At 28.5% G+C, this 22,775-nt stretch overlaps 1 protein-coding gene across 1 annotated transcript in view; it reads right to left on the reverse strand.

Moving 5' to 3' along the window:
• The window catches only part of LOC129960663 (ankyrin repeat and LEM domain-containing protein 2-like), a 32,429-nt gene that overhangs the window by 9,166 nt on the left and 488 nt on the right, over positions 1-22,775 (reverse strand). The window contains exons 2-7 of the mRNA XM_056074217.1: positions 21,498-21,566; positions 12,021-12,148; positions 11,750-11,938; positions 7,419-7,587; positions 4,953-5,134; positions 4,242-4,366 (exon numbers count right to left, since the gene is read on the reverse strand). Coding sequence (XP_055930192.1) covers positions 4,242-4,366; positions 4,953-5,134; positions 7,419-7,587; positions 11,750-11,938; positions 12,021-12,134 — 779 coding nt within the window. The 5' untranslated portion in view covers positions 12,135-12,148; positions 21,498-21,566. The remainder of the gene's footprint in view (positions 1-4,241; positions 4,367-4,952; positions 5,135-7,418; positions 7,588-11,749; positions 11,939-12,020; positions 12,149-21,497; positions 21,567-22,775) is intronic.

Genomic DNA, 22,775 nt, shown 5'->3' on the forward strand with positions numbered 1-22,775 from the left:
AACCAGTCGATACGATCCTTATTGCACCACTGGAAGAATGGAGAACCTACTTAGCCTATTTACAGAAATTTATCATTCTTGATTCTCCCGGTGACTGTAGAGTTGTCCTAGTGCAATAATAATACTTTAGGGTTTAAGATCTGTAAAGTTTGATATGGCATGAAATATGCCTTATTTCTTGAAGAGAATATTAGAATAAATCACTAAGTAAAGGAGCAATTTCTTTCACTAGATGCCAAAAGCTGACATTTGCGGAAATTTTGAAAGAAAGTCATATCACATAATAAAGAAACCTATAAAACTATGGAAGAAATCATTCCAATCATTAATACTGAAAACAAATTGAAAATCGATCTCTGAATTTTTTAGCAATATAAAGAATATGGATCATGGAAGAAGATATGAAGAACACTTGTGAGAAACAAAAAGAACGCCCTGTTTACGAAGAAACAGTTAATTTGCATATAACGAAAAAACAAAACAAATACGTTTTTACATCTCTGACACAAAAGATATTATTATATATATTTCTGAATACAAAGATACAAAAGAAAAAGAATGCAATTCAGACTAGAAACATAATATTAAAGATAAAATAAATGTAAGAGTGTATGGAACGGTACGAGATGACAGGAAGTGAAACTCCTAACATCAATCCATAAATTTTATATGTAATAAAATAATGTTGTGCAGCAATGAACTAGCGACAAAAGATAGACCTTCTTTTTCTCTCAGGCATTATTTTGAGAAGTATTCCAAGTAATGTTGTCCAAAATTTGCAACTTCCTTTATTTTCTACTTGTATCGAGTGTGGTATCAATGGATAGTAAATTTACTTATTTTAACCCGTATTCTTTTTGAAGTAATTCAAGTATGATTGTATATGTATTTGTCTCACACCAATGAATTTAATATGAAAAGTCCGAGAAACACAACACCAGAAAAAAAATCTGAAATAATTTCATATCTACACCTCTGGCTACAAACTACAAAAATTCATTAACATATCAAAACTTAAAGTCATAGTCAAAACTTTTAAAATTGTTTTTCATTTTTCTCATAACATAGAACATTTCCAGAGTAGTAACAGCAAAATTTCAAGAAACAAATCTAACTGCATGTCAGTACAAAAAATAAATACACTTTTAACATTTAAAACGAAATAAAAGAAAATTATTTTAATAGTTTTAAGTATACTATATTTAAGCACCGTAACAGATGGCTTACTGCAAGCCAATGCAACCGAAAATATTTCGTAGAAAATGTTTACATGTCAATAATTAGAAAATTCTACATAAAAACCATTATATTAAGGGATACCTGGAGAATTATGCACCCTTAAGGAAAAATCCTTTTTAATGTTATAAAATATATAAGAATTTAAATTAGAGGACTACTCAGTTTTACATATCCTTATACATTGGACAAAATGTTTTAACAAAGGCTAAAAACGTTCTGAATATTATTTAAAAAAGGAACTTTCAAAAGCTTGGCATAGTGGTGCGATTATCCCAGTGTCGTAGTAATTACACCACTCTCTCGAAGTCATACTGCTATTCTCTTGCAAACTATACACAATGAATTAGAGATAAAATTATAATAAACATCTGTCAAATTCGAAATTATTTTATTGCACAATTATTTTTATCAATATATTTTAAAAATAAATGTTTTTCAAATTCCTTAAACATAATAAATTTATTTTAAAGACAGGTAATAGTTTTATTAATCATTAGGAAAACCATTTTGTCTGACAAATGTCGCATATATAAATAAATCTGATGAATGAAATAAACTGCAAACTGTACGAGTCTATTTGCCATTAAAAGTGCATCGGTGCCTCGTTTCATCTGTGGATACTCTTCACAATATATACAAATCTGAACAACTTTTGGCAAAACATCAAACGCATCGTCACTTGACTTTTCAACACATGTAAATCTTCATCTAAATTGTCATTATTAGTATAAGATATATCAAGTGTTAATAGAGTGCTGGAAATCTCCTTTCTTAAATTTAGCTTTTCAGAGTGCCCTTATAGTATAAAACTATAAAGCCAAACTTTTTATTGACTTCTCCCCCAAGATTTGCTTTATAATTATTTTAATTTCCTCCAATGTCCATTTTGCCTTTTCAGTAGTTCGTTTTCTTGAGCGAGACATCTGAAAAGTTAATTCAAAGATATTTAGATGAATAGATTTATTCTATTGTGTCTTTACTACGATGATATACCAACGTCATTAATTATGATGGCGTCATTATCCCGGAAAAACTATACGGCGGTCAATCCAAGTTCACGACAAATGAAGACGCTTATTCATAAAACTTTTCCTCCAGAAATATAGGCGAACATTTGTAAAATGCATACATATACTAATTATGATTATAAATTTACACAGAATCTTCCCACCAGGGTCCCAAGAAAACTTTTTCTGCTCCTAATGAGATCACTGGAATACATATTCGTTTTATGATTTTCCAATATATCAAAATTTTCACACAGATAACTATATAAGTTTCTCTTTGAAGGGTTTTTTTTCTTCCTGTTTTAAAGAATAAATATATCAAGCATTTCCTGAGCACATGAAACAAAAATTCCTTTAAATTTTTCGAAACCATTTATATAAGATGTTAAAAACATTTATGACATATTATTATGATGCTTTTCAGAAAAGAAATAATTGTCCATATTTAATGTCTATTATGCAATTGCTCTTTATATTTTAATATTGAGCTGAAGATTCAACAAGGGTAATTTCTACTGGAACCCTTCTGGAGCACAATTATTAAGGAAAAATTAAGAACATTATTCGGAAATATTCGGAAACATTTTATATCCGATTAAATTTAAGAAAATAATTCAGCAATAGATGCCACATTCATACATTGAAACGATATTAAAAAAGTGCGTGTAAATTTTTAATTAAAATATATACCTTTTATGCTAAATAATAAAGTTAAATTAAGTTTTAAAAATCCAATAAAATTACTTTCAAGTTAAATGGAGAATATAAGATTACAATTCTGCATTTTTAAGAAAATGAAGAATTCGGCACTAAATTTCAATACATGAAAATGCTTCAAATTTTCATTAAATTTATATGCAATCTGGAGTTTAATAAGATTATGTAACTGTAGAGAAGTTGTTCGATTAATCATTCAGTGTCAAGTACTCTGTAGCAATTAAACGATATAGGTTTAAGAACTCCAACTCAAGCAGTTTAGTAATAATGCAACGTCAAATGTAATTCCAGCATTTTTAAGTCCTCCGCAAATATAAAAGACAAAAAAAAAGTAAATTTCTTTCTTGATTCGAACTTCAAACGAAATAAATTCATTCATCTAAAAAAAAAAAAAAAAAAGCAAAAACATCCGATTAATAGTTCGTTAGTTATGCATGCTATCTTTTATCAGGTCGGTAGTTTTTTTTAAATATATATATTTATATATTTGGCATTTTTATTATTACTGAAATTTATACTGGCTTTCTTGTTTGGTGTAATTCAAGCAATTCTAAATATTCTATTGGTCATTTCAAAACACTAATCTGTTTTTTGTTGATTGAAAGAAATATTTAGTGAATAAAAATGACTTTCCGCATTCATTTATATTCAGTCCGATTTCACGTTGAATCTAATTTTATCAAACATTATTCGCATGATTCGCTTATATTATGGCAATTTATCTGTCTTTGCTTATTAGTCGCAAAATATTTTCAATCATTCATGGCTCGATTGACAGTCAGATGCGATAGTTGCGTACGAATAATGATTTGAATGTGGGAATTTTCGAGAATTCAATAAGATATTAAGATATTAAAAAATAAAAAATAATTTTTTTTTCCCACAAGAAATTTTATTTTAGTTTCCGAGAATAAGAACTGAAGGAAAGTAGTTCTTACTTCCACGCAACTTATTCCACAATTTTGCGCTCCTCGATAATGTTACCCAAGGCCCTGCCTCTCCCTCTAAAGTTACACCATTGAACAAAAGCAAACAATCTTTTCAATTTATTCATAATGGTTCAGTGCACTGAACTAAATGTCAAAAGTTAAAGAATGTTATGAGCTTGAAGAAACTTATAAAAAATTATCGTGCAATATAAATGCCAGAAACAATAGTTTTAAATAATATTTTTTAGTTCAAGAAATTCAGAATAAGAGCGAGGAATTATGTAATTCCCAATGGCTCTGAATTTCGTTGAAAGCCAAATTTTACACAGAAGTAAACAAAAACGCTTACCTGCCAATTCTCTCTAAACCTCTGCTTGGCTCTTGCTGCTTAATTAAATGAATGTCCATTACTTCTTCATATGTGAATAAGGAGCTCGATGAAGGTTCATTCAGTGTAACGTAAAATTTGTTAGCCTAATGGAAGGACACAATTTGACTTTAATTCAAGCAAAAGATTATCACTTACAGCAAGAAAAGTTGCATACAAATATAATACTTATGATTTCCAGAGATTCAAATATAAAATTTCCAAATAGATACGAGCTCTACATAGAAAGAATCTATAAAATATTTTCTAGAAAACTAAAATTTTTTTCAATAATTATGGAACATATCTTCTTTTTTGTTTGAACCCTTTCAAATATGTCTACCATTTTTAGCACTGAGAAATAATTATTCAACTTAAGCAGAAAAGAAGAACCTCTGCAAAATACATACATTTTTATTTATTTTTACCGAATATAAAATCTTATTCAGAAATTTTTGAAGAATAAGAATGTTTACAAGCTGAAATAAAAATGCTTCTGAATTCCGTAAAAATAAATAAAGATGTATACCTTTATAGGTGTTTAAAAAATAGAAGCTAAATTAAACAATGTTTCACCGACAATTTTTTAAATTATTAGCCTCATTCTAAAATTACTTTCATCTCTGACTGAACTGAAACTTTGACAATTGAAACATTTTAAACAATATAATTTTTGAAAAAGTAAAAGAATACCATTTCAGATGACATTGGTCCAGCAAAAGCATTCAGAAAATAAAGTGAATGCTTTTTGCACATTTGCTCCGTTCCAAAATCCTGGAAATTTTCCAATGACTTTAATTCTTTACAATTAGTAGGTCTTCCTACAAATGGTTGTAAATCTTCGTAGGAGCGAAAGATGGGTACATACAGCAAGCCTATAAATATATTAAGGCATTAGTATAATGGAAAAAGTAACTTGGAAAAGTAATACAATTTGTAATAAACGTTAAAACAATCTGCATTTTTCCCATTTAATTCCACTACAGTACAGCTAAATTCTATATATTTTAAGAGACTGTTTGCTTGTCTGAAGAACAGGATGAGGCATTTAGAGGTTGATAATAATTATAATCTCATTTTTTATATTTAAACGTACTTACTTTGAAGATTATAATGTTCGTTAGTTCAACGGAGAAAATCATACTTTACTGTTCTTTTTATTTTGCAATGAAATGAGCAAAGAATTTTTTTTTTAAAAATTAGCCTTCAATTGCCCATTTTCCAAAGCAAATAATGCTGAGTACAAATCAAGCAATACCTGTGTTTACATATTTTTTAGAATTATCTTTTAACAATAATTTTTTTTTCATTGGTGAAATGCTGGGTTGGAAAAGTGTCCTGTGAAATTTTACCCATTAATTGGGTATGACGAAACATTTCAATGAGAAACAAGTTGAATATACGTTAATTATCCAGTCAATACGTTAAGAAGTGTTTCCTTTAGCACATTTTTCATCACTGTATAAAAAAAAAAGCAGGAATACAACTTTCAATAAATTGGAGTTTATATATGTGAAAAGAGAGCAGCACCTATCCCAGGTACCGTAAGTACTAGTCACATTACTGATTTCAAGGCAAAGAAGGATAATTAGCCTTTTAAATATTAACAGTTCGCTAAAGAATTTCATAAACAAGGCTGTTGGTTTATTGTTGAAGGCAAACATTTTTGATAGGTTAAACAGCACAATTTTTTTTATCAGTGTGTTTATCCATAAAAATTCAAACCAATATTACAGAAGTTTAAGATAATACTTCTCAATGATAAAAACAAATATTCACCAAAATGATCTATCTTTAAATTTCCATTGCAAAGCAACAAATAAATAAATTCCTTTTTTTGTTTTGTTTTTTGTTTTGAAGGACTAATTTTCAATCTCAGTTTATTATTAAGTAAAACTGATTGTAAAGATTACACTTACTACAGAGAATTTTACTGTCTTGAATTTCTAGATCTGAAGCATTAGCATCGCTCAAGAAAGTATGTACTTTAATGAAAATGATAGATTGATTTAAATAAAATCTTATTTCAATTCTACATGATATTATTTTGAAATGGATCTTGCCATTGTAAAACTAAAGCAGGACAGGAAAGCAAATAAGCTAGTGCCCGCACTTTTCAAACTCGCATCACGCAAGCTAAAGTATGTTGTGTGACGCAAGTTTGAAATTAACAGATTCTTAAATGCCTGGCAAGGAAATAAAACAATTACTAAAGTCGTCGAGCTGCACAGTATTGCAACACGTACCTGTGTGTTATTTTGTGTGTATGTGCATTCATTCTAATTAATCATTACTGTAATCTTCAGAAGAATGTAATTTGTTATATTAATTTGAAATCAAAGCCTAATTTAGAGCATGGGAGCCTTCCATTAGCTATATTACATTTCATATTAGTTAGGCCATCCTGGAGGTATGGTATTTTCATAATTTGGCAATTTTCAGATGCACAAGGCACAACACAGACATGTACACATACCTCCTATGTTTCTTATTATAATCAATCCATTATTTAATTAGTATCAATCATTATTATAAATAAATTATTCTCAAAGATAGTTGATGTTTTGAATTTGCAATAAATTTTGGATACCTGTGCATTTAATACTTCATGCAATTCATCATGGCTTACAAAGCAATTTTAGGTGCATTTGTTTAAGACAAACAGTATTTAGTTAAATTAAGTTTTAAGACAACCAAAAATACTTTGCAGTAAAAAAAAAAAATATTTTGGGAAAGTAATATTAAATAAGAAAACTTTTCTTTTCACCTTCACGGTCTACTTAAAATTTTTGTTTTAAGGTCTAAATTCTCACTTCTATTACATATGCACTACTTAAATAAGGATAAAAACTAAACACAACACAAATTCATTAAAACATCAATAATTATTTTGAATTTTTCTTGAAAACCAGGAGCATTTTATATAGATTATATCTCTTCATTTAACAAAATTGAGCACTTTATTTTTAAAAAGCCAATAATTAATGAATGCTATTATAAACATGAAACAATATATAAGTTTACACCAGTTAAAAAAACCCAATTAATTCCTTTACTGAATCAGTATATATATTAACATATATTTTGTTGAAATTTCAAAATTAGGTAACTAATAAGCACATCATTACAAAATGTTACAATAGTAATAGTAAAAATTACCATCGGTAAGTACTTTCTTTAACTGATTAGAATCTTTCTCAAACATCAAGCTCAAAGGAGTAAAACCCGAATGATTGATTAGTGTTTTACATAATGGATTGGCCAACAAAATTTTGCAGCAATCCGTATATCCCAATTTGGACGCATAATGCAGGGGAGTATCTCCGGTCTAAAAGAAATAGAAACTATTAATCCAACAATTAATCAAAAGAAATAAGCAGAATATTAGTTATCTTTAGATTAAATTAACTGTAAACATTATAATTGATGAGCATTTTATATTACCATCATGACATTCAAATCAAAATCATCACAGTCAATTAACATATAACAGCATAAATAAGAAAAAAAGAATGTATGATTAACCATTTAAACTCATTAACCCCATCTGAACGCAATGCAGGGTGTTCCCAAAAGACTGAAACGCGGTTTAATTCTTTACCCATTAGCGATAAGTGTACGATGCAAATTGCAAAATAGTTCAAAATAAGGTACAAAATAATAATAAAAAAAAATCGCCGTTAATTTTTCAAAAAATTACACTTTTTTAATTTTTATGTGACTCCTCTAGGCAAATATGGCCAATCCGAAAGTTTCTCTTTTCCATTTAACAAAATCAAAAGAAAAAAAAAAAAACAGCTTAACTGTATCTTTAAAACCAAATAAATTGTGATACAGAAAAATAAAAATGACTTATGCCAGTTTTTACATCACGTAAAATGCTGTTCCTACGGTGGAAATAGGGACGATACACAAATTTTTAGTGGAAATTTTTAAATAAAAAATGCGATAACGAGCATCAAAAAAATCCTAAATGACTTTAAATAAAGTTTTAACAGGCATAGATAACACTCTACCTTATGCGTGAAGCGAAACGCATGCGGCTCTCAAATTTATTTAATGTAGTCTCGCAGTTGGTGCATATAATAAAAATAACGCATACAAGTAGATAGACATTTTATAAAATGTATTTTAAGAAAGATCCTGTGATAAAAGAAAATCGTCTATATTTCACTATGCAGTTAAAGATATTTTAACATAAACATTTGAAACGGCTAAATTACAAATATATGAAGAAAAATAAATAAATGTCTGAATTAATTTGTTAGAATGTCGTTTTGAAAAACTATGATAAATTTAACAATAATTTACTTACAAATATTTATTTTGCATTTTAATTTTTAGAAATAAAAATGGCAGTCTGAACATAAAAAAACAAGAATATGCTCTAAAAGCGCCGCGAATATGCTCTAAACAGGCAAAAAGGATTTTAATGAAAGTACTACTATACATTTTATATTTTTATAGTATGTAACCAATTTTATTTCAAGTTTGATATATGATCCCTAGGCAGCGCATTCAATTTTCAGTTAAGTATAACTCACTCAATTTTAAAGATAAGAGTATTCGATTTTTATTTGTAATAATGTTGTTGCATAAAAAATTAAAGCTTTCTAATTAACTAAATCTGTCTGGAGGGGTATCATAAAAATTTAAAAAGTGCAACTTTTGGAAAATTAACGGGATTTTATTATTATTATTATTATTAACACGGTCTTACTTTGTAATTTACTTTGTCCACTTATCTGTAATTGGTAAAAAATTAAATCGCGTTTCAATCTTTCCGGGACACCCTATATATTGGAATAATGTAAAAAATATCTTGAAATCAAGTCGGGAGCACGACCGGATTATAAAATAAGCAAAGTAAGCAACTACCTATGGGCACTAAAATTTCTGTATATTTTTTGCGATCCTTTCTGAATATGATAATCTTACACTTTCAGTTAATTTACAAAGGCTGTGTACTCTCGAACTTATTAAAATTAAAATCTTTTAAATGTTAGAACATTTTTTTACCATTCCTAATGAATTATGTTATATAAATTTTTATATTATGAAAAAATCTAATTTTATGTCGAAAACAATTCCAAGATCAGCACCTGAATCGTGATATCAGAAACTAGCAAAAAAACATGAGTATCAGATCAAATGAGTTTAAACAATTTTATATCATCAATTAAAAGATATTCATAGAATTTTAAAATACCACCATTGTCATTAATAAATGAAATAAAAAGCAGGAGTCCACGATTAGATCCTTGCGTTAGGTTCTTGTAAACTGATGAAAAATAACATTAAAAGAAATACAAATTATTAAAATTAGTGAATTAATAAAATTAATATAGAAACCAATATTACACACTTTCTTTAAAAGAACATCCAAAATCAGTCAAGTCAAAAAAGTCATAGAAAAATCAGTATAAATAACATCAAATTCTCAATGATTTTAAAATAAGAATATAATACGGATATGTTTACAATGACCAATTCTATAATTAAATAGTATTTAGACTGTGTTCAAAGTCTTTTTTTAATTGCTTTTAAATGCAAATCTTGTATTTTGCACTCACTCGAAAAAGATTCATTGAATGCTTTGCCAGTTTATCAAAATTTGCTATAGGAAACTGCTTATATAAAGATTAAAAACGATAAAAAATATATGATGTAGGAAATCAAAAAAGAAAAAATTGGGCTCTCGTGACGTGCATTGCTTAAGGAGTACCTTGAAGGTTTAGAACTGCCCTGGCAGAACAGGAATACCTTAAATATTTAAGAACTGCTACAAACAGCGAAAATAATTTTGCACATAATATTATATTATATATACACATTATAAAATTTACCAACTTCTTTTTGAAAATATTTCTAAGCTCTGACGCAATGAAACTTAAAAACGGTCTGCTCTTCGCGTCAATAACATATGGATAGTAAAAAATCTATTGTGAATCTTCGATCTTTTAAAGTTGAAAGAGAATTTTGAGATGTATCCCTTTTGCAGTTCAGAATAGTTTGAATCTCATCTCGCAATTGTTTACACAAGAAGAAATTATATATTAATAGAGAAAAGCATCATTTCTATATTCTTTCTGGAACTGTAGATCTTTACAACCGATCTTTTACCCCTTAGGTACGGATTTTCTTGAAAAGATTTTTGGGGTTGGAATAAATTTAATTTGGTGATGCGCCAAATATTATACAAAAGGTTTATTAAAGAATAAAATTTTATTAAATTTATTATTATAAAGATGAATAAAGTCATCTTTAACTTAATTCGTCATCTTTAACTTAAGCTAAGAGGTTACATGACATCAAATGTACCAAAAGGGCAATAGTCTGGGAAATCGGAAATTAATATTCTGATTTTAGCATTTTTTTTTTTTCTTTTGCTTTTGCATGTGTCTTAATTTGCACTTCAGGTGTTATTTTTTAAACTTTTCACTTTAATATTCATGGGGGGGGGAGACACCGCTTTCTAGCATTATCTAAGATTTTTGCTTTGTTGGTCTTGTTATAAACCAATTATTCGGGCAAAAATAACTGTCATAAAAGAAATTTAATTTTTTTGAATAAACGTTCAGATCAACGCAATTTTATTAACTAGAAGCAGAACATACAAAAAACCTCAAACATTACTAGACCGAAATTTTTTTATTTAATATGTAATAGTAAAGGCAGTTTCAATTTCCCCCCCCCCCCAACACTGCTTGTTTCTCAGTTGGGGAATCCCACTGTTATAATGCTATTACATAAATTAAAACGGCATCTAGATTTCGCCACCGGCATTTCAAACAAATACAGATTGCCAAACATGAAAGACAACACAGCTACTAACTAAAATATTGAAATGAACATATACAACTTTTTACATATGGATGGTAAATATATATATTTGTGGTTTTTACAAACAGATAAGCAAATTACTTTTTTGGATGATTATTTTACCCATTCCATTTATCCCATATGATTTTATCGATTGATCTATACGGCACTTTTTATTTATCTTTACACCTAAATTTTACTTTTGATACAGGCAGGACATAATATATTTCAAGTTGTTTGAATGATATTTTATCACGGAGTAAGAAAAATGGACGTTTCATCATATTTGACTTTTATTTATGTTCACAAAGAAAAGAAAGCTGTCGTTGAACGTTAAAGAGATAGGTAGTACTCCTGATAATCATTAATCACTTGTTAGTACTGGTTCACCATATTTCATTTTATTGATTTTTTTTCACTAAAAGATGACCAACGTTTCAGTTCACCAAATAAAGTTGAGGATGGCGAAATGAGCACGGCTACGACTTGCCTATTTGATTATTCACATCACTCTCAAAGACTCAGTATTCTTAGTATCTAACTAGGAATATTAATATCTACTGATCTATAAACATGGAACAGATAACTTACAATGGGCAATAATTAAAAAAGTAAAATTAACAGTCTAACAATAGATCTAAATTTCATTATAAATATTTTATACTTGCCTCGTCTGAACCCGAGTTCAAATACATGTCAATTAGTTTGGTGATTTTTTTTGAACGCTCGTCATCTGTTTGATTAGGAAACAACCGTCTGGCAAAACGAGGGTGTTGCAATATGTCTAAAATGACCTGGCAAAATAATGGCGAATTTAAAACGGTTGCGAGTTGAAGAAGATTGTACTGAGCATCTTCCTATAAAACACAGGTAAAACTGATCAATGACTGTTTAATTAGAGATAAAGTTTAAAGAACTTCAGAGAAAAATTTAACTTACATGCGTCACTGTCGGAAGTAAGTCTCCACAATAAAATATACCTGGGCAATTCCAGATAAATTGGGAAAAATTTTCTACTTCCCCATTTTTTATAAATCCTCGCATCAGTAGCATATCTTCAGAAGTTGCTGCATAAACAAGAAACATGATTAAAACTGATAAATATTGTATTGAGTAAAGCTCTCTATAATTACATAGGAGCTTAGAATACAAGCTTAAATATATGAAATCGCATGAAAACAAAGATTATTTCAGCTGTTCAGGCTGCACCGAAAATAAGCATTTTATTGCAGAAAATCTTTCAAAGGAGGATTTTATTCTTTGAAAACAAATATATTTATTTTTCATAATGTTTTCGAAGAATATTTTTACTTAGTTTGTTATTACTTTTCACTTTTAATTTTACAGAACATAGCAATACAAATTTTAAATTCACAAAAATATCATAAATTCAAATTAAAAACTATCAAAATGTTTCACTGGACTCCTTAATCAGAAATCATTCAAAATGCTACCGATATTATAAGATCGGCAAAATCACACGAATTTCAATTCATAAATTTTTAATGAAAAATGCGAAGGTGATACCTGAGCTGGACCCATCTCTATAAACTTCCCCACTACACTTACATGCTCATTAGAAATATTTAGAGTTTAGAATTTTTGAGTTAGAATTTTAGAGTTTAATGAGGAGTATTATTCACTTTCACACACCACATCATTTTTAATGGTTTCTAAGGCAATGATACATTAACAAATTTATCAAAATTCAATGCAACAAATTTGAAGCAAGAACAATATTATTTTCATTCATTTCAAATTGAGCGCATATTTTAGATGCTTATGCAAGATTCTGCGACTTGCGTGTAAAAAATATCTATTTTCATTAATTATATTCCAGTTTTACTCTAAGAAATTTGAAACATCTTGAATCACAAAATGACGATTTGTACAGAAGAATAGGTTTGTTGTAGAGATAAAACACAATATCTTTGATATATCTATAAAAAAATAACTACTTTTGCAGAAAAGTCCCTAGCTCTTGCGCTAGTAAATCCAACAAATTAACCATCTAGTCACAATTCTAAATATTTGAATTCATTTGCTCAGAGGACAGATTAGCCAAATATTTTACTATTAAATAGTTTTGGAAAAGAGAAAATGACTCAGAAGTAAAAATAAACCCTTCTGGAATAAAAAAAAAAATTATTTATTCGTACCTGAATATTAAGGGAATAGGAAACTAATTTAGGATTCAAATTGATCAAAAGCTATTCGGTTTCTCAAAATGCGGAATATTAGGTGCAAATAATTTAGGATTCAAACTGATCAGAAATTATCAGGTTTTTTTCAAAAGGGGCTGAAAGGCTAGGATAGTGACAGGCGTCTACTCTGTGGAAAGATGGAGAGCATTGTTGAAAAATGCGGCATTTACATCCGTTTGAATCGTAGCTGTAGCTAGGAGTTCTCATAATTTTAAAGTGATTGAGATAAAATCCAACGCTTTTAGATACATCCCATCTGAAAAGTGAGGATGAAAAGCTAATTATTAGTTTGACTGGCCTGAGTTGAGTGTTGAAAAAAGTTGATTAAAATAATATCCGATCCATTAATTAAATAGTATTTAATTTTCGCTAAAACAATTTTTTTGTATTTTTTTCGCTATCATTTTAATATTACTTTTAAACATGAATATATCTGTGTGAACATAATTTTGCAGATGCGTGGCCGAAAAGAAAAGAAATTTGGAATTACCTTCAATTTATTTTATTAATGGGAGGGCATGGGTTGCACCCGGGGGCGACAAACAGAACACGTCTGTTCGCGCCAGACCACAAAAGAAAAGCGAAGAAAATTTTTTTCTTAATACGTTTGCTAAGAGATTATTTTAGGCATGTTGATTTAGGAAAGAGAATCTTAGATATCTTCGAAGATATGCCATAGGCGTTAAGGATTTTTATCCGTTCATTTTTAGCGTGATAATTGCAATAGAACGCGTATTAGAAATAATTAAACAATACAGTGGGGCTTGGGTGAGGAAACTAGCGAAGATTTTAAAATAAATAAGGACTAATTTAAAATGGAAATTAGGAAATTAATAAGGATTTAAATTTGATTGTTACATATAGAGCTAGTTTAAAGAGCAGCAGAAAAAAAGGACTTCCCATGCCTAAGAGGCCTTACATGACTTAAGTCCCTATATACGGAAGTCACAAAATCAAAATTTGGAAACTAAATGATAGTATTCTGAAGCAGACAGAAGCGATTTAAATTCTACGTCGTTTGAATAATAGAAAGAATAAGAAAGGAAAATATATATATAAAAACTTTCTCTGAAAATGAGATATGCCTGATGTCGAATTATTGACAAATGCATACCGGAGTAGAAAAAAATATTTTCTTTGAAGAACAAATATCCTTAAATATTAGATCAGTTCATACTTATTTCATTTAAAAAGTGTGCTTCCTCAAAATTAAGTGCGTTAAAGAGGAACGCATGTAATGATTAAATGAGAACTAGTCCAAGGTCGCACTAAGAAGACAAAACATTAGTACATTAATTTAACTTTTGAAAGCCAAAATGGTTACGAGACGAAGTAATGAACTATGCCCTGGGGACCATTTACATTTGTAAGTCAATGAAGACGAAAGAATAATATTCTTCTAAAGCTATCGTTATGTCACTGCCCTAATTTAAAACAAGAGCATAGATTTAATAAAATTATCGAAAGCAGGGGAAACTTTTTCCTCCGAAGACTAAATTGAAATTCGAAAGTTAGATCTCAATATTTTTTCTGTCTTTCATTATCAGTGCTCTTGCATAAAAATAAAAACGAAGGAAAACAAAACTCTGCGCAGTTTTCATTCTATATTTATATCATATTTGGTCGAAAACAATGAATTTCGCATTTCGCCAAAGCCCGAAGTTCGGCCAATTCGCGAACTGGCCAAGAAGTTTGGCCGAAGTCCGAAGTACTTGCAATTAATATTGTATATTCTACTTTGGCTGGCCATTTCGCAAAGTGGCCGGGAATCCTTGGCCAAAGCCCGATGTTATTATCTGTACTTATAAATAAAGCTGTGTGTGTGTGTGTATTGGCACTTTGCAGACCAAACCGTTTGACATACAGTTATCAAATTTGGCATATATATATCTTGGAGATCGGAAATGTGCACCTTGAAGCTATTTTTTAAATTTTTAATTAATTAAAAATTAAGTGTAATTTCGGCGTTTTGTCACTATAACTTCAGAAAATATAACAGCACAAAATCGATTTTTGCATCAAATTAAAGCTAAAAAAATTATCTTTTCAATGATACTAATGTTTTAATTTATAAATTATGCTTTGATTTTTAACGAATTTTTAAAAAATATTTTAATAATATTTTTCAATAATATATTTCGCACAAAATAAAAATAAAATTTAATCTGCAAGAGCACGTCAAAATAAAAAATAAAAAATTCATTAGGAAATAAGTACTTTTGAATCTCCATCTATGCGTTATGATAATAGTAAAAGCTAAAAATATTCACTTTAGTGATTAGCTCCGTCTAAAAAATAATGTATGGAACGTTATCTAAACACTCGCTCCCGGTTCTATAGATATTAAAATTGGCGCTGAAAGTTTTATTGACCGATCATTTGTCATCCTGCACAAAACTGGGATTCCATGTTCATTTTACGTTAAAGTAAAAAGTCTAATTTTTTTTAAACCGAAACTATTCAATTTTTAAACTGTAGGATGGTTTTTGCAACCCGTCTTATCCAATGTGCTACTTCCTACAGGCGCCAGTGATCCAAAAATGCCTAAAAATACTTTAAGCTGATTTTAAGTTTGATAAATTAATAAGTAAATTTTTTTCTCCCAAACTCAATAATATAAAGTACTGTTTAGATGTTGAAATATTAATATAATTTTTTTTTTCATGTTTCCAGATTCACTTGTCGATCATGACGACCCAATATTCACAATATATATTACAGCTGGTTGAGTAACTCAAATCAATAACCCAAGCTGTCATAAACTGGAAAAACCTACATCAACAGTAGTGTTAAACTAACCTACAGGTTTTGCAATTATCTTATGCCCGGTTATTGGAAATAGATCTGCTCATTTCATGCAAATTAAAATAACTTTATTAACACAAAGGACAGAGACAGACATAAATATAAGCAACAGACATACAAAACAGAACTACAGAAGCGTATTTTACATCGGATATTATACAATGACAGACCAATCAGATCACCTCATCACATCACTTCAACTTCTCTTGCGTCGTAAGGACTGTGAAGTCACAGTTGCGATCAAAAAGAAATAATGCAATGGCGTCGCAACAAGGAGAGTAAAAAATATTCACTTACTAAGGTTGACATTTCTTACGTGTCCGAAAACCTGAGAGACATTCCCCCCAAACCAACCCTGTATTATGGGGACGAAACTGTTTTGAAGAAAGGTCTGTACATAATAGTGTAACTTGGCGACTTTCAATAAATCAGTGCAAAAATAGACTGATCCTAATAGATTTATGTCCAGGAAAATTCAGTTGTGTTAACATAACAGAAACTTATCAATTTCGAAAGCCCTCAACTTGCCCTTTCTACGCGTTGGTAATTGCAGACAGGGACGGATTAAGCGTGTTAGGCACGGAATTTCTTAGGAGGCCTTCTAAAAGAATCCCACATATGAACTAATAAATTTCGATTACAACAATACAATGTTTTAACGTAATTTCGCATATTTTAATAATTAGATTTATTAACAATAATTTCGTTTCATTATTGTTTTATTTTAATTACCTAGTTGATTTGTTCAATTAATCATTATTAATCATTAATATAATTTTAAATCAGTTGATGAATTTATGAAATTTATATCCATAATTCGTATGTATAAATATCTATATTATAGCATATTGTAGCATCTTCATCACTTTGTCAAGTGTTTTTTAATTTGTCAAGTGTTTTTGATGATCTAAATGCATTTAAATTTTTAAAAAAATATTGAATATTCCTAAATTATGCTTTGTTTTTTCTAGAAATATTTGCAATTTTCGTCACAAATAACATTAAAAATATTATAAGTGAATTTTTTTATGAAACAAAAACGAATTTTCAATAAGAATTCTTTTTCATGCATGTGTTTAATAAATATGATCCTTGAAAGTTAACACTGTTATTTATTAGCTTGTTCTTTAATTGAAAATTTCAAAATTGCTAATAAAAATTCTTAATGATTTTAATAAGAAGTTCTTTCAAAAAATGTGCTTTCAACTGACTGTAGTAATTTGTTTCATTTATTATCTACAAAATGACATTCCAAACTACTCTCATGAGCACCATTTCACTCTTAAAACCTTTTCTAAAGTAAACCTACAGCTTCAGCAGGGTTTCTTTCTGCTTTAAATGCTTTTATTCTTGATAAAGCTTCTATAATTATGTTAAAACCAATTTTTAAAGCAGGTATTGCATCATCCGCATCTTGTGTCCGATAGTTTATTAATAGTAAGTGAATTTTTGCAATTCGTCAGATTTTTATTTAACATTTGCCAGCGATGAGTGGATGCAGATAAAAAGACAAAAGAATAATTTTTGTACAAATATAAATTATTGAACTATTGTATTACAACTTTCTGCAGCAACGTTGTCACCTATATTTAAAGAATGAGCTGCGCAAGGAATAAAACTCGCATTTGAACTGTCTTCTATAATTCCCGAATACTGTCTTACTATCTTTGTTACATTGCTTAACTTTTTTTTCTCAACAAAAATCAATTCCTAAGGCTATTTCTAATTAAAAATAAGTATTTTATCTTCCAAATGTAATGATTTATACTCTTGAATAGGAATCAAAAGAAATATGCTTCATGTATTTAGTACTTTATTAGTTACTAGCCGCTTTTGACGACCAACTGGTTTTATGTGATTAATGCTTGTTAAAAGTTAAATATTTTGTGAAACTATGTCTTAATGATTTTTTTTTCAAGAAAATATTTTTATATTACTAAACATTTACGAAATGAAATTTGCACATGCCATTCTGATGTTCATTTCTAGGTAACCGCAATAATTCTGCTATTTATTATTTTTAATTATTATTTCTTGAAATATTTAATTAAATAATAAAAATATATGTCAAGATTTAGTACTTATATGCTCGACTTTCACCCTATTTCATCAGGCAACATCTGAAATAATTGTTGCGAAAAGTGTTTTATATGCCAGTTTAAAATGTAAATACTTATTTTTCCAGACTTTGGCTTAAATATAATAGGATGCATTGTTTAATTATTTATCATTTTGTTTCATTGAATTTTAAATCGCCCTTGTTAGGGTAAGGTCACGTAATGTTACTAAATATAGAGAGGATATTCATTATATTTCATTTCACTTAACTTGTTAGATATAGCTTCATGTTTAAGATTCCCTCAAATAGTGTTATTTTAATTGTTTAGCATACACTCCACTTGCTGTGTACATAAACATTTTTAATGGAGATCAATCCCATGACATCATACCACTATTAAAAACATAAATGTACGGTTCATCTAACTTCTGAATTTCAAAATATCGTTTTTTCAGTTTTTTCATCTGTCTCTTAAACAATACAGAAATTAAACAAAATCCTTCTTTTTTACTCTTCAATAATGCTAGAAAATCACGCGATCAGATAATTGATGAAACAATGAAAACGGTTAAAACTTCAAGGTAACAATGTAATCTATTGTTGGGAATAAAGCAACATATTAAAAAATTGCCAAAATCCAGGAAAAATTCGCACGATTATTAAATTGATTTAAAAAACATTTTTTTAAATTTTGAAACGGTGCAAAATTTATCTATGTACGGTAATATTTTCGATAGCTATCGCAGAAAACACCAAAATACAGCTTAGTTTTTAAATAAAATTCTAATTAAAGATTTACAAAAATTACTCCGAGGAGCGTATTTCCACCCTCCATAGTAGATATATGAAAGATTTAGCATCTCCAGACCAAATGGTCAGACCTGCAGAGCGCCTACACTAACCCATTCATCTTTATTACTTGTAGAGATAGATAAAAATTCAGTTCCCAGTTTTGCTTTCAATGACGTAAATAATGTTTTATTTCGGATAATAAGTATACTTCGGATAATAAGTATATAAAAAATTACGAAGTTTAAATTTTGCACAGACCTTTGGTCCTAAGGAATCCCATTCTGCGAAATACTCTTGAACGCTTCCACTTTTAAATAAAAAAATATCTTCTAGAAGTTCTAAATTCTTAATTAAAATTTTAATTTAAAGTTAAAAAATCATTCTAAGATGCACATTTCCAGCCTTCAGCCTACTTATGTGCAAATTTGGTAGCTATAGACCAAACGGTCAAGGATGCAGAGCGCGAGCGCCCCCCCCACACACACCTTTATTAACTACTAGTACTGCTTCAGCTATTCCTAGTAATTGGAATTATCATATTATTCCTATTAAATCTATATATCATTCAGTAATCTGATATCGCAATCACTGCCAGAAAAAAATGAAAAGAAAAATGGCAAAAATTTTATGTTGAATTTAAATAAAGAAGCAAATTATTATTTTGCAATTTATTTAATAAAATAGCGAAAATGGTGCTAGACTTTTCAGGAAATTTGTTTATTTTCTTTTCTAAAGCACGGTGGACATTGTTAAAATATAAAAAAGTAATTCCATTTATTATTTTAGGTCAAACATTATCCAAATCTACAATGACATTAAACGATACTTAGCTTATTTCTTCGATTCCGAAGTGAAAGAAAAATCTCTTTTCAAACGTTTATATACAATACATTTCTCGAATGAATCAGACAGGGGGATTTACATCTATTCAACGTATACCGCAGTGTTATTTAAAAATTGAAGTAATTTACCAACGGCAAGTTTCTGAATTGCAGCCTTGTTCACGGAAAATTAAAATTACCCCTTTTTCTTAAAAAAAAAAAAAAAAAAAAAATCAAATGAATGAATGAACAAAAAGAGCCAAATGAAATGCAGTATTTATAAGCTCCAGCAAACAAAAATATAATGAGAGAATTAAATCCACAAATGATTTTAAAAGTAGAAATATAAATAATAAATATAAAAACTATAAATATTTTTAAAAGAGATATTATTAGATTAACAACATCTTTTAAGCCGAAAGACTAAAAAGAACCATCATTGAAAAAATTTTACGTACTGTTTAACAACGGATTGTAAAACCCTCCGCGTTTTTGCGCATGCCTTAGGATGGGTTTAATTCGACAAAATAGGGGCGAGAAGAAAGATGAAAGGAAGAGATGTTTACATTTAAAAATGAAAACTTGCGATTTTATGAGACGTAAACATTACACAGCAATTTTTATTAAATGTAAGGGACAAACATTAAATTATGCAGAATAAAAAATTTCTGTTCCTAAAATTTGGTAATTACTTATTTACAAAATAATGATCTTTTTTATATTAAAATGCTTCCTTTTTATATGTTATTAAATTTTTTCAACAATATTTTAATTCCCCTTTTTCTGCTTCTAGGTCACAATATTTAATGATATTATGTAAAATTTTCTTCATACCACGCCTGAAAGCTTTTTTTCCCACTTGAACTAGCCATATCAATACGAAATTTTGAGTTAAAATAAAATGCTGTCAGAAATAACACAATACTCACATACAAGTGAAAAAAATGGAACTAAAAAGTATCCGATGGGGGAAACTGCTAGATTTTGCTCCAGCTAGATGGGCTCCTACAATTTGGCCTGTTTGAAAATCGAATTGGTTCGACATTTTATGCTTTTCAAAAAATCCAGGAATTGCAGAACATCAATAAAGCTGACACATATTACCAGAATTTATACATTGCCATTTATTAAAAAAAATGGTAGCTATTATTATATTTTAATGCTTACCAAGCACATTCAAAAATGTCACTTTTATTCACAGGCATTTCCATTATTTTGATCTGTATAACAAAGCATCCAACTGTATAACAAAGGTTTCATGAAACAGGACAAGAAATTCTCATCCTGTTTTAATTTTTAGAAGCTTCATAAATTTTTTGCGCACTGTTAAATTGCCAACTGATAATTTTGTAATACAATTTTAACTTATATTTACCCAAGATGAAAATAAGATTCATAAAACTAAATTAGTAGAAACAAAATATTTCAGTATTTCTTGAGGTATAAAAATAAATGTAAATATGAGTAATAGTCCAAAAACTGTTATATCAAATACCATATATTAAACAGATTATGAATAAACCCCTCTCCTCGTACACTCTAAAATTTCTCATTACTTAAAATTAATTGATGCTCCATCCAATATTTAGAGATCCTATATTAGTGCTTAATGGCAAGTTCATTCAACACATAGGCTATAGTTCAATTATAACATGAGCAAAACTTTTGATCAAAGGTTAAAAAGAAATATATTTTATAATAAAATTATGATGCAAACAAAACAAAATATTCTTACCCAAGCATGAAAATCCTTCATCAGATTGAGCTGAATAATCTGATTTTGCACTTGGATCCAGCTCATCTTCTATACAATAAGAATAATACAGAATATTTAATTAAGTTCAAAATTAAGGGGCCAATACAGACAAGAACCTCATATTTAATATAAAACAAAAATTAAAAATATTATTACATACTTTATGGTTAAAATTAAATTTAGAATTATATTTATTTCAATGATACACATTAGCTTATCTTAATAGCTAAAAAATTGATCTCAAACATAATTTGAATAAATGTGATGTAATTATCTAAAGGCTGTTGGACAGTTAAAAAAATAAATTTTAAAACAATATATATGTAAATACTGTTTTGTGAATTTCATCTAGAGAATTTTTTCTTTCACGAGAAAAAACAAGATTCATCTATTATAATTAAAATGGAATCAGTTTATAAATTCAAAATTATGATATGCTTGAAGCAGATTAATTTCAGTTAACATCTTCTATAATTAATTGAAGTAACTTGATAAGAAAATTTTTTATGTTAAAATTATATTTAAAATTGAAAAACAAATAATCTTTGTATACCTCTAAATTTGCTGCGTGATAATATTGGAACATTTTTTTAGTGATTGCATTCTTAAGTAGCCTATTTTATAAGTAATTTTCAGATGGTGCTTTTAAGTAAATTCCTTTTTTTTTTCCTCCATATTCTAGTTTGGATATGCAACTTGTCATAAAATCTCTGAAATGCTTGAACAGTTTATTTTTTTTCCCATACTTATTTATCCCCAGTTAGCACAAAAGGTAATACAATATCTCCAAGATGTTGTTCAAATGATTGTGTAAAGATATTGCAACAACAGTTTGAAGTATTTTGTAGTAATAGTCTATAAGGTAAGTTTGCTACTTATATGTAAAAAAACGAGAATGTGAGAAGAGATTGTGAATCCATAATGAAAAACACTTAATAGTTTTTATCAATAATCACTCTAAGTATGAAAGCACACAACTACAGCCAACTATAGTAAACAATAGCACTGAAGCATAAATTTTATTAAAAATTTCCATTTCGTAAGTATGTATTTTTATGACAAAAAAATTCCAGACTAAGGAACGTCCACATTTTTAAAAATGTATAGAATAGTGAATTATAGTATATAATTCACCATTATATATATTTTTATATATAGAATAGTGAATTATTATAGTATATAATTCACTATAATATATATTTTTATATAGAATTATTTGTTATTATATGTGAAATATTATAGCGCATATAATAACAT

Source organism: Argiope bruennichi, chromosome X2, assembly GCF_947563725.1.
Source record: "Argiope bruennichi chromosome X2, qqArgBrue1.1, whole genome shotgun sequence".
In the NCBI taxonomy this organism is placed as follows: Eukaryota; Metazoa; Arthropoda; class Arachnida; order Araneae; family Araneidae; genus Argiope; species Argiope bruennichi.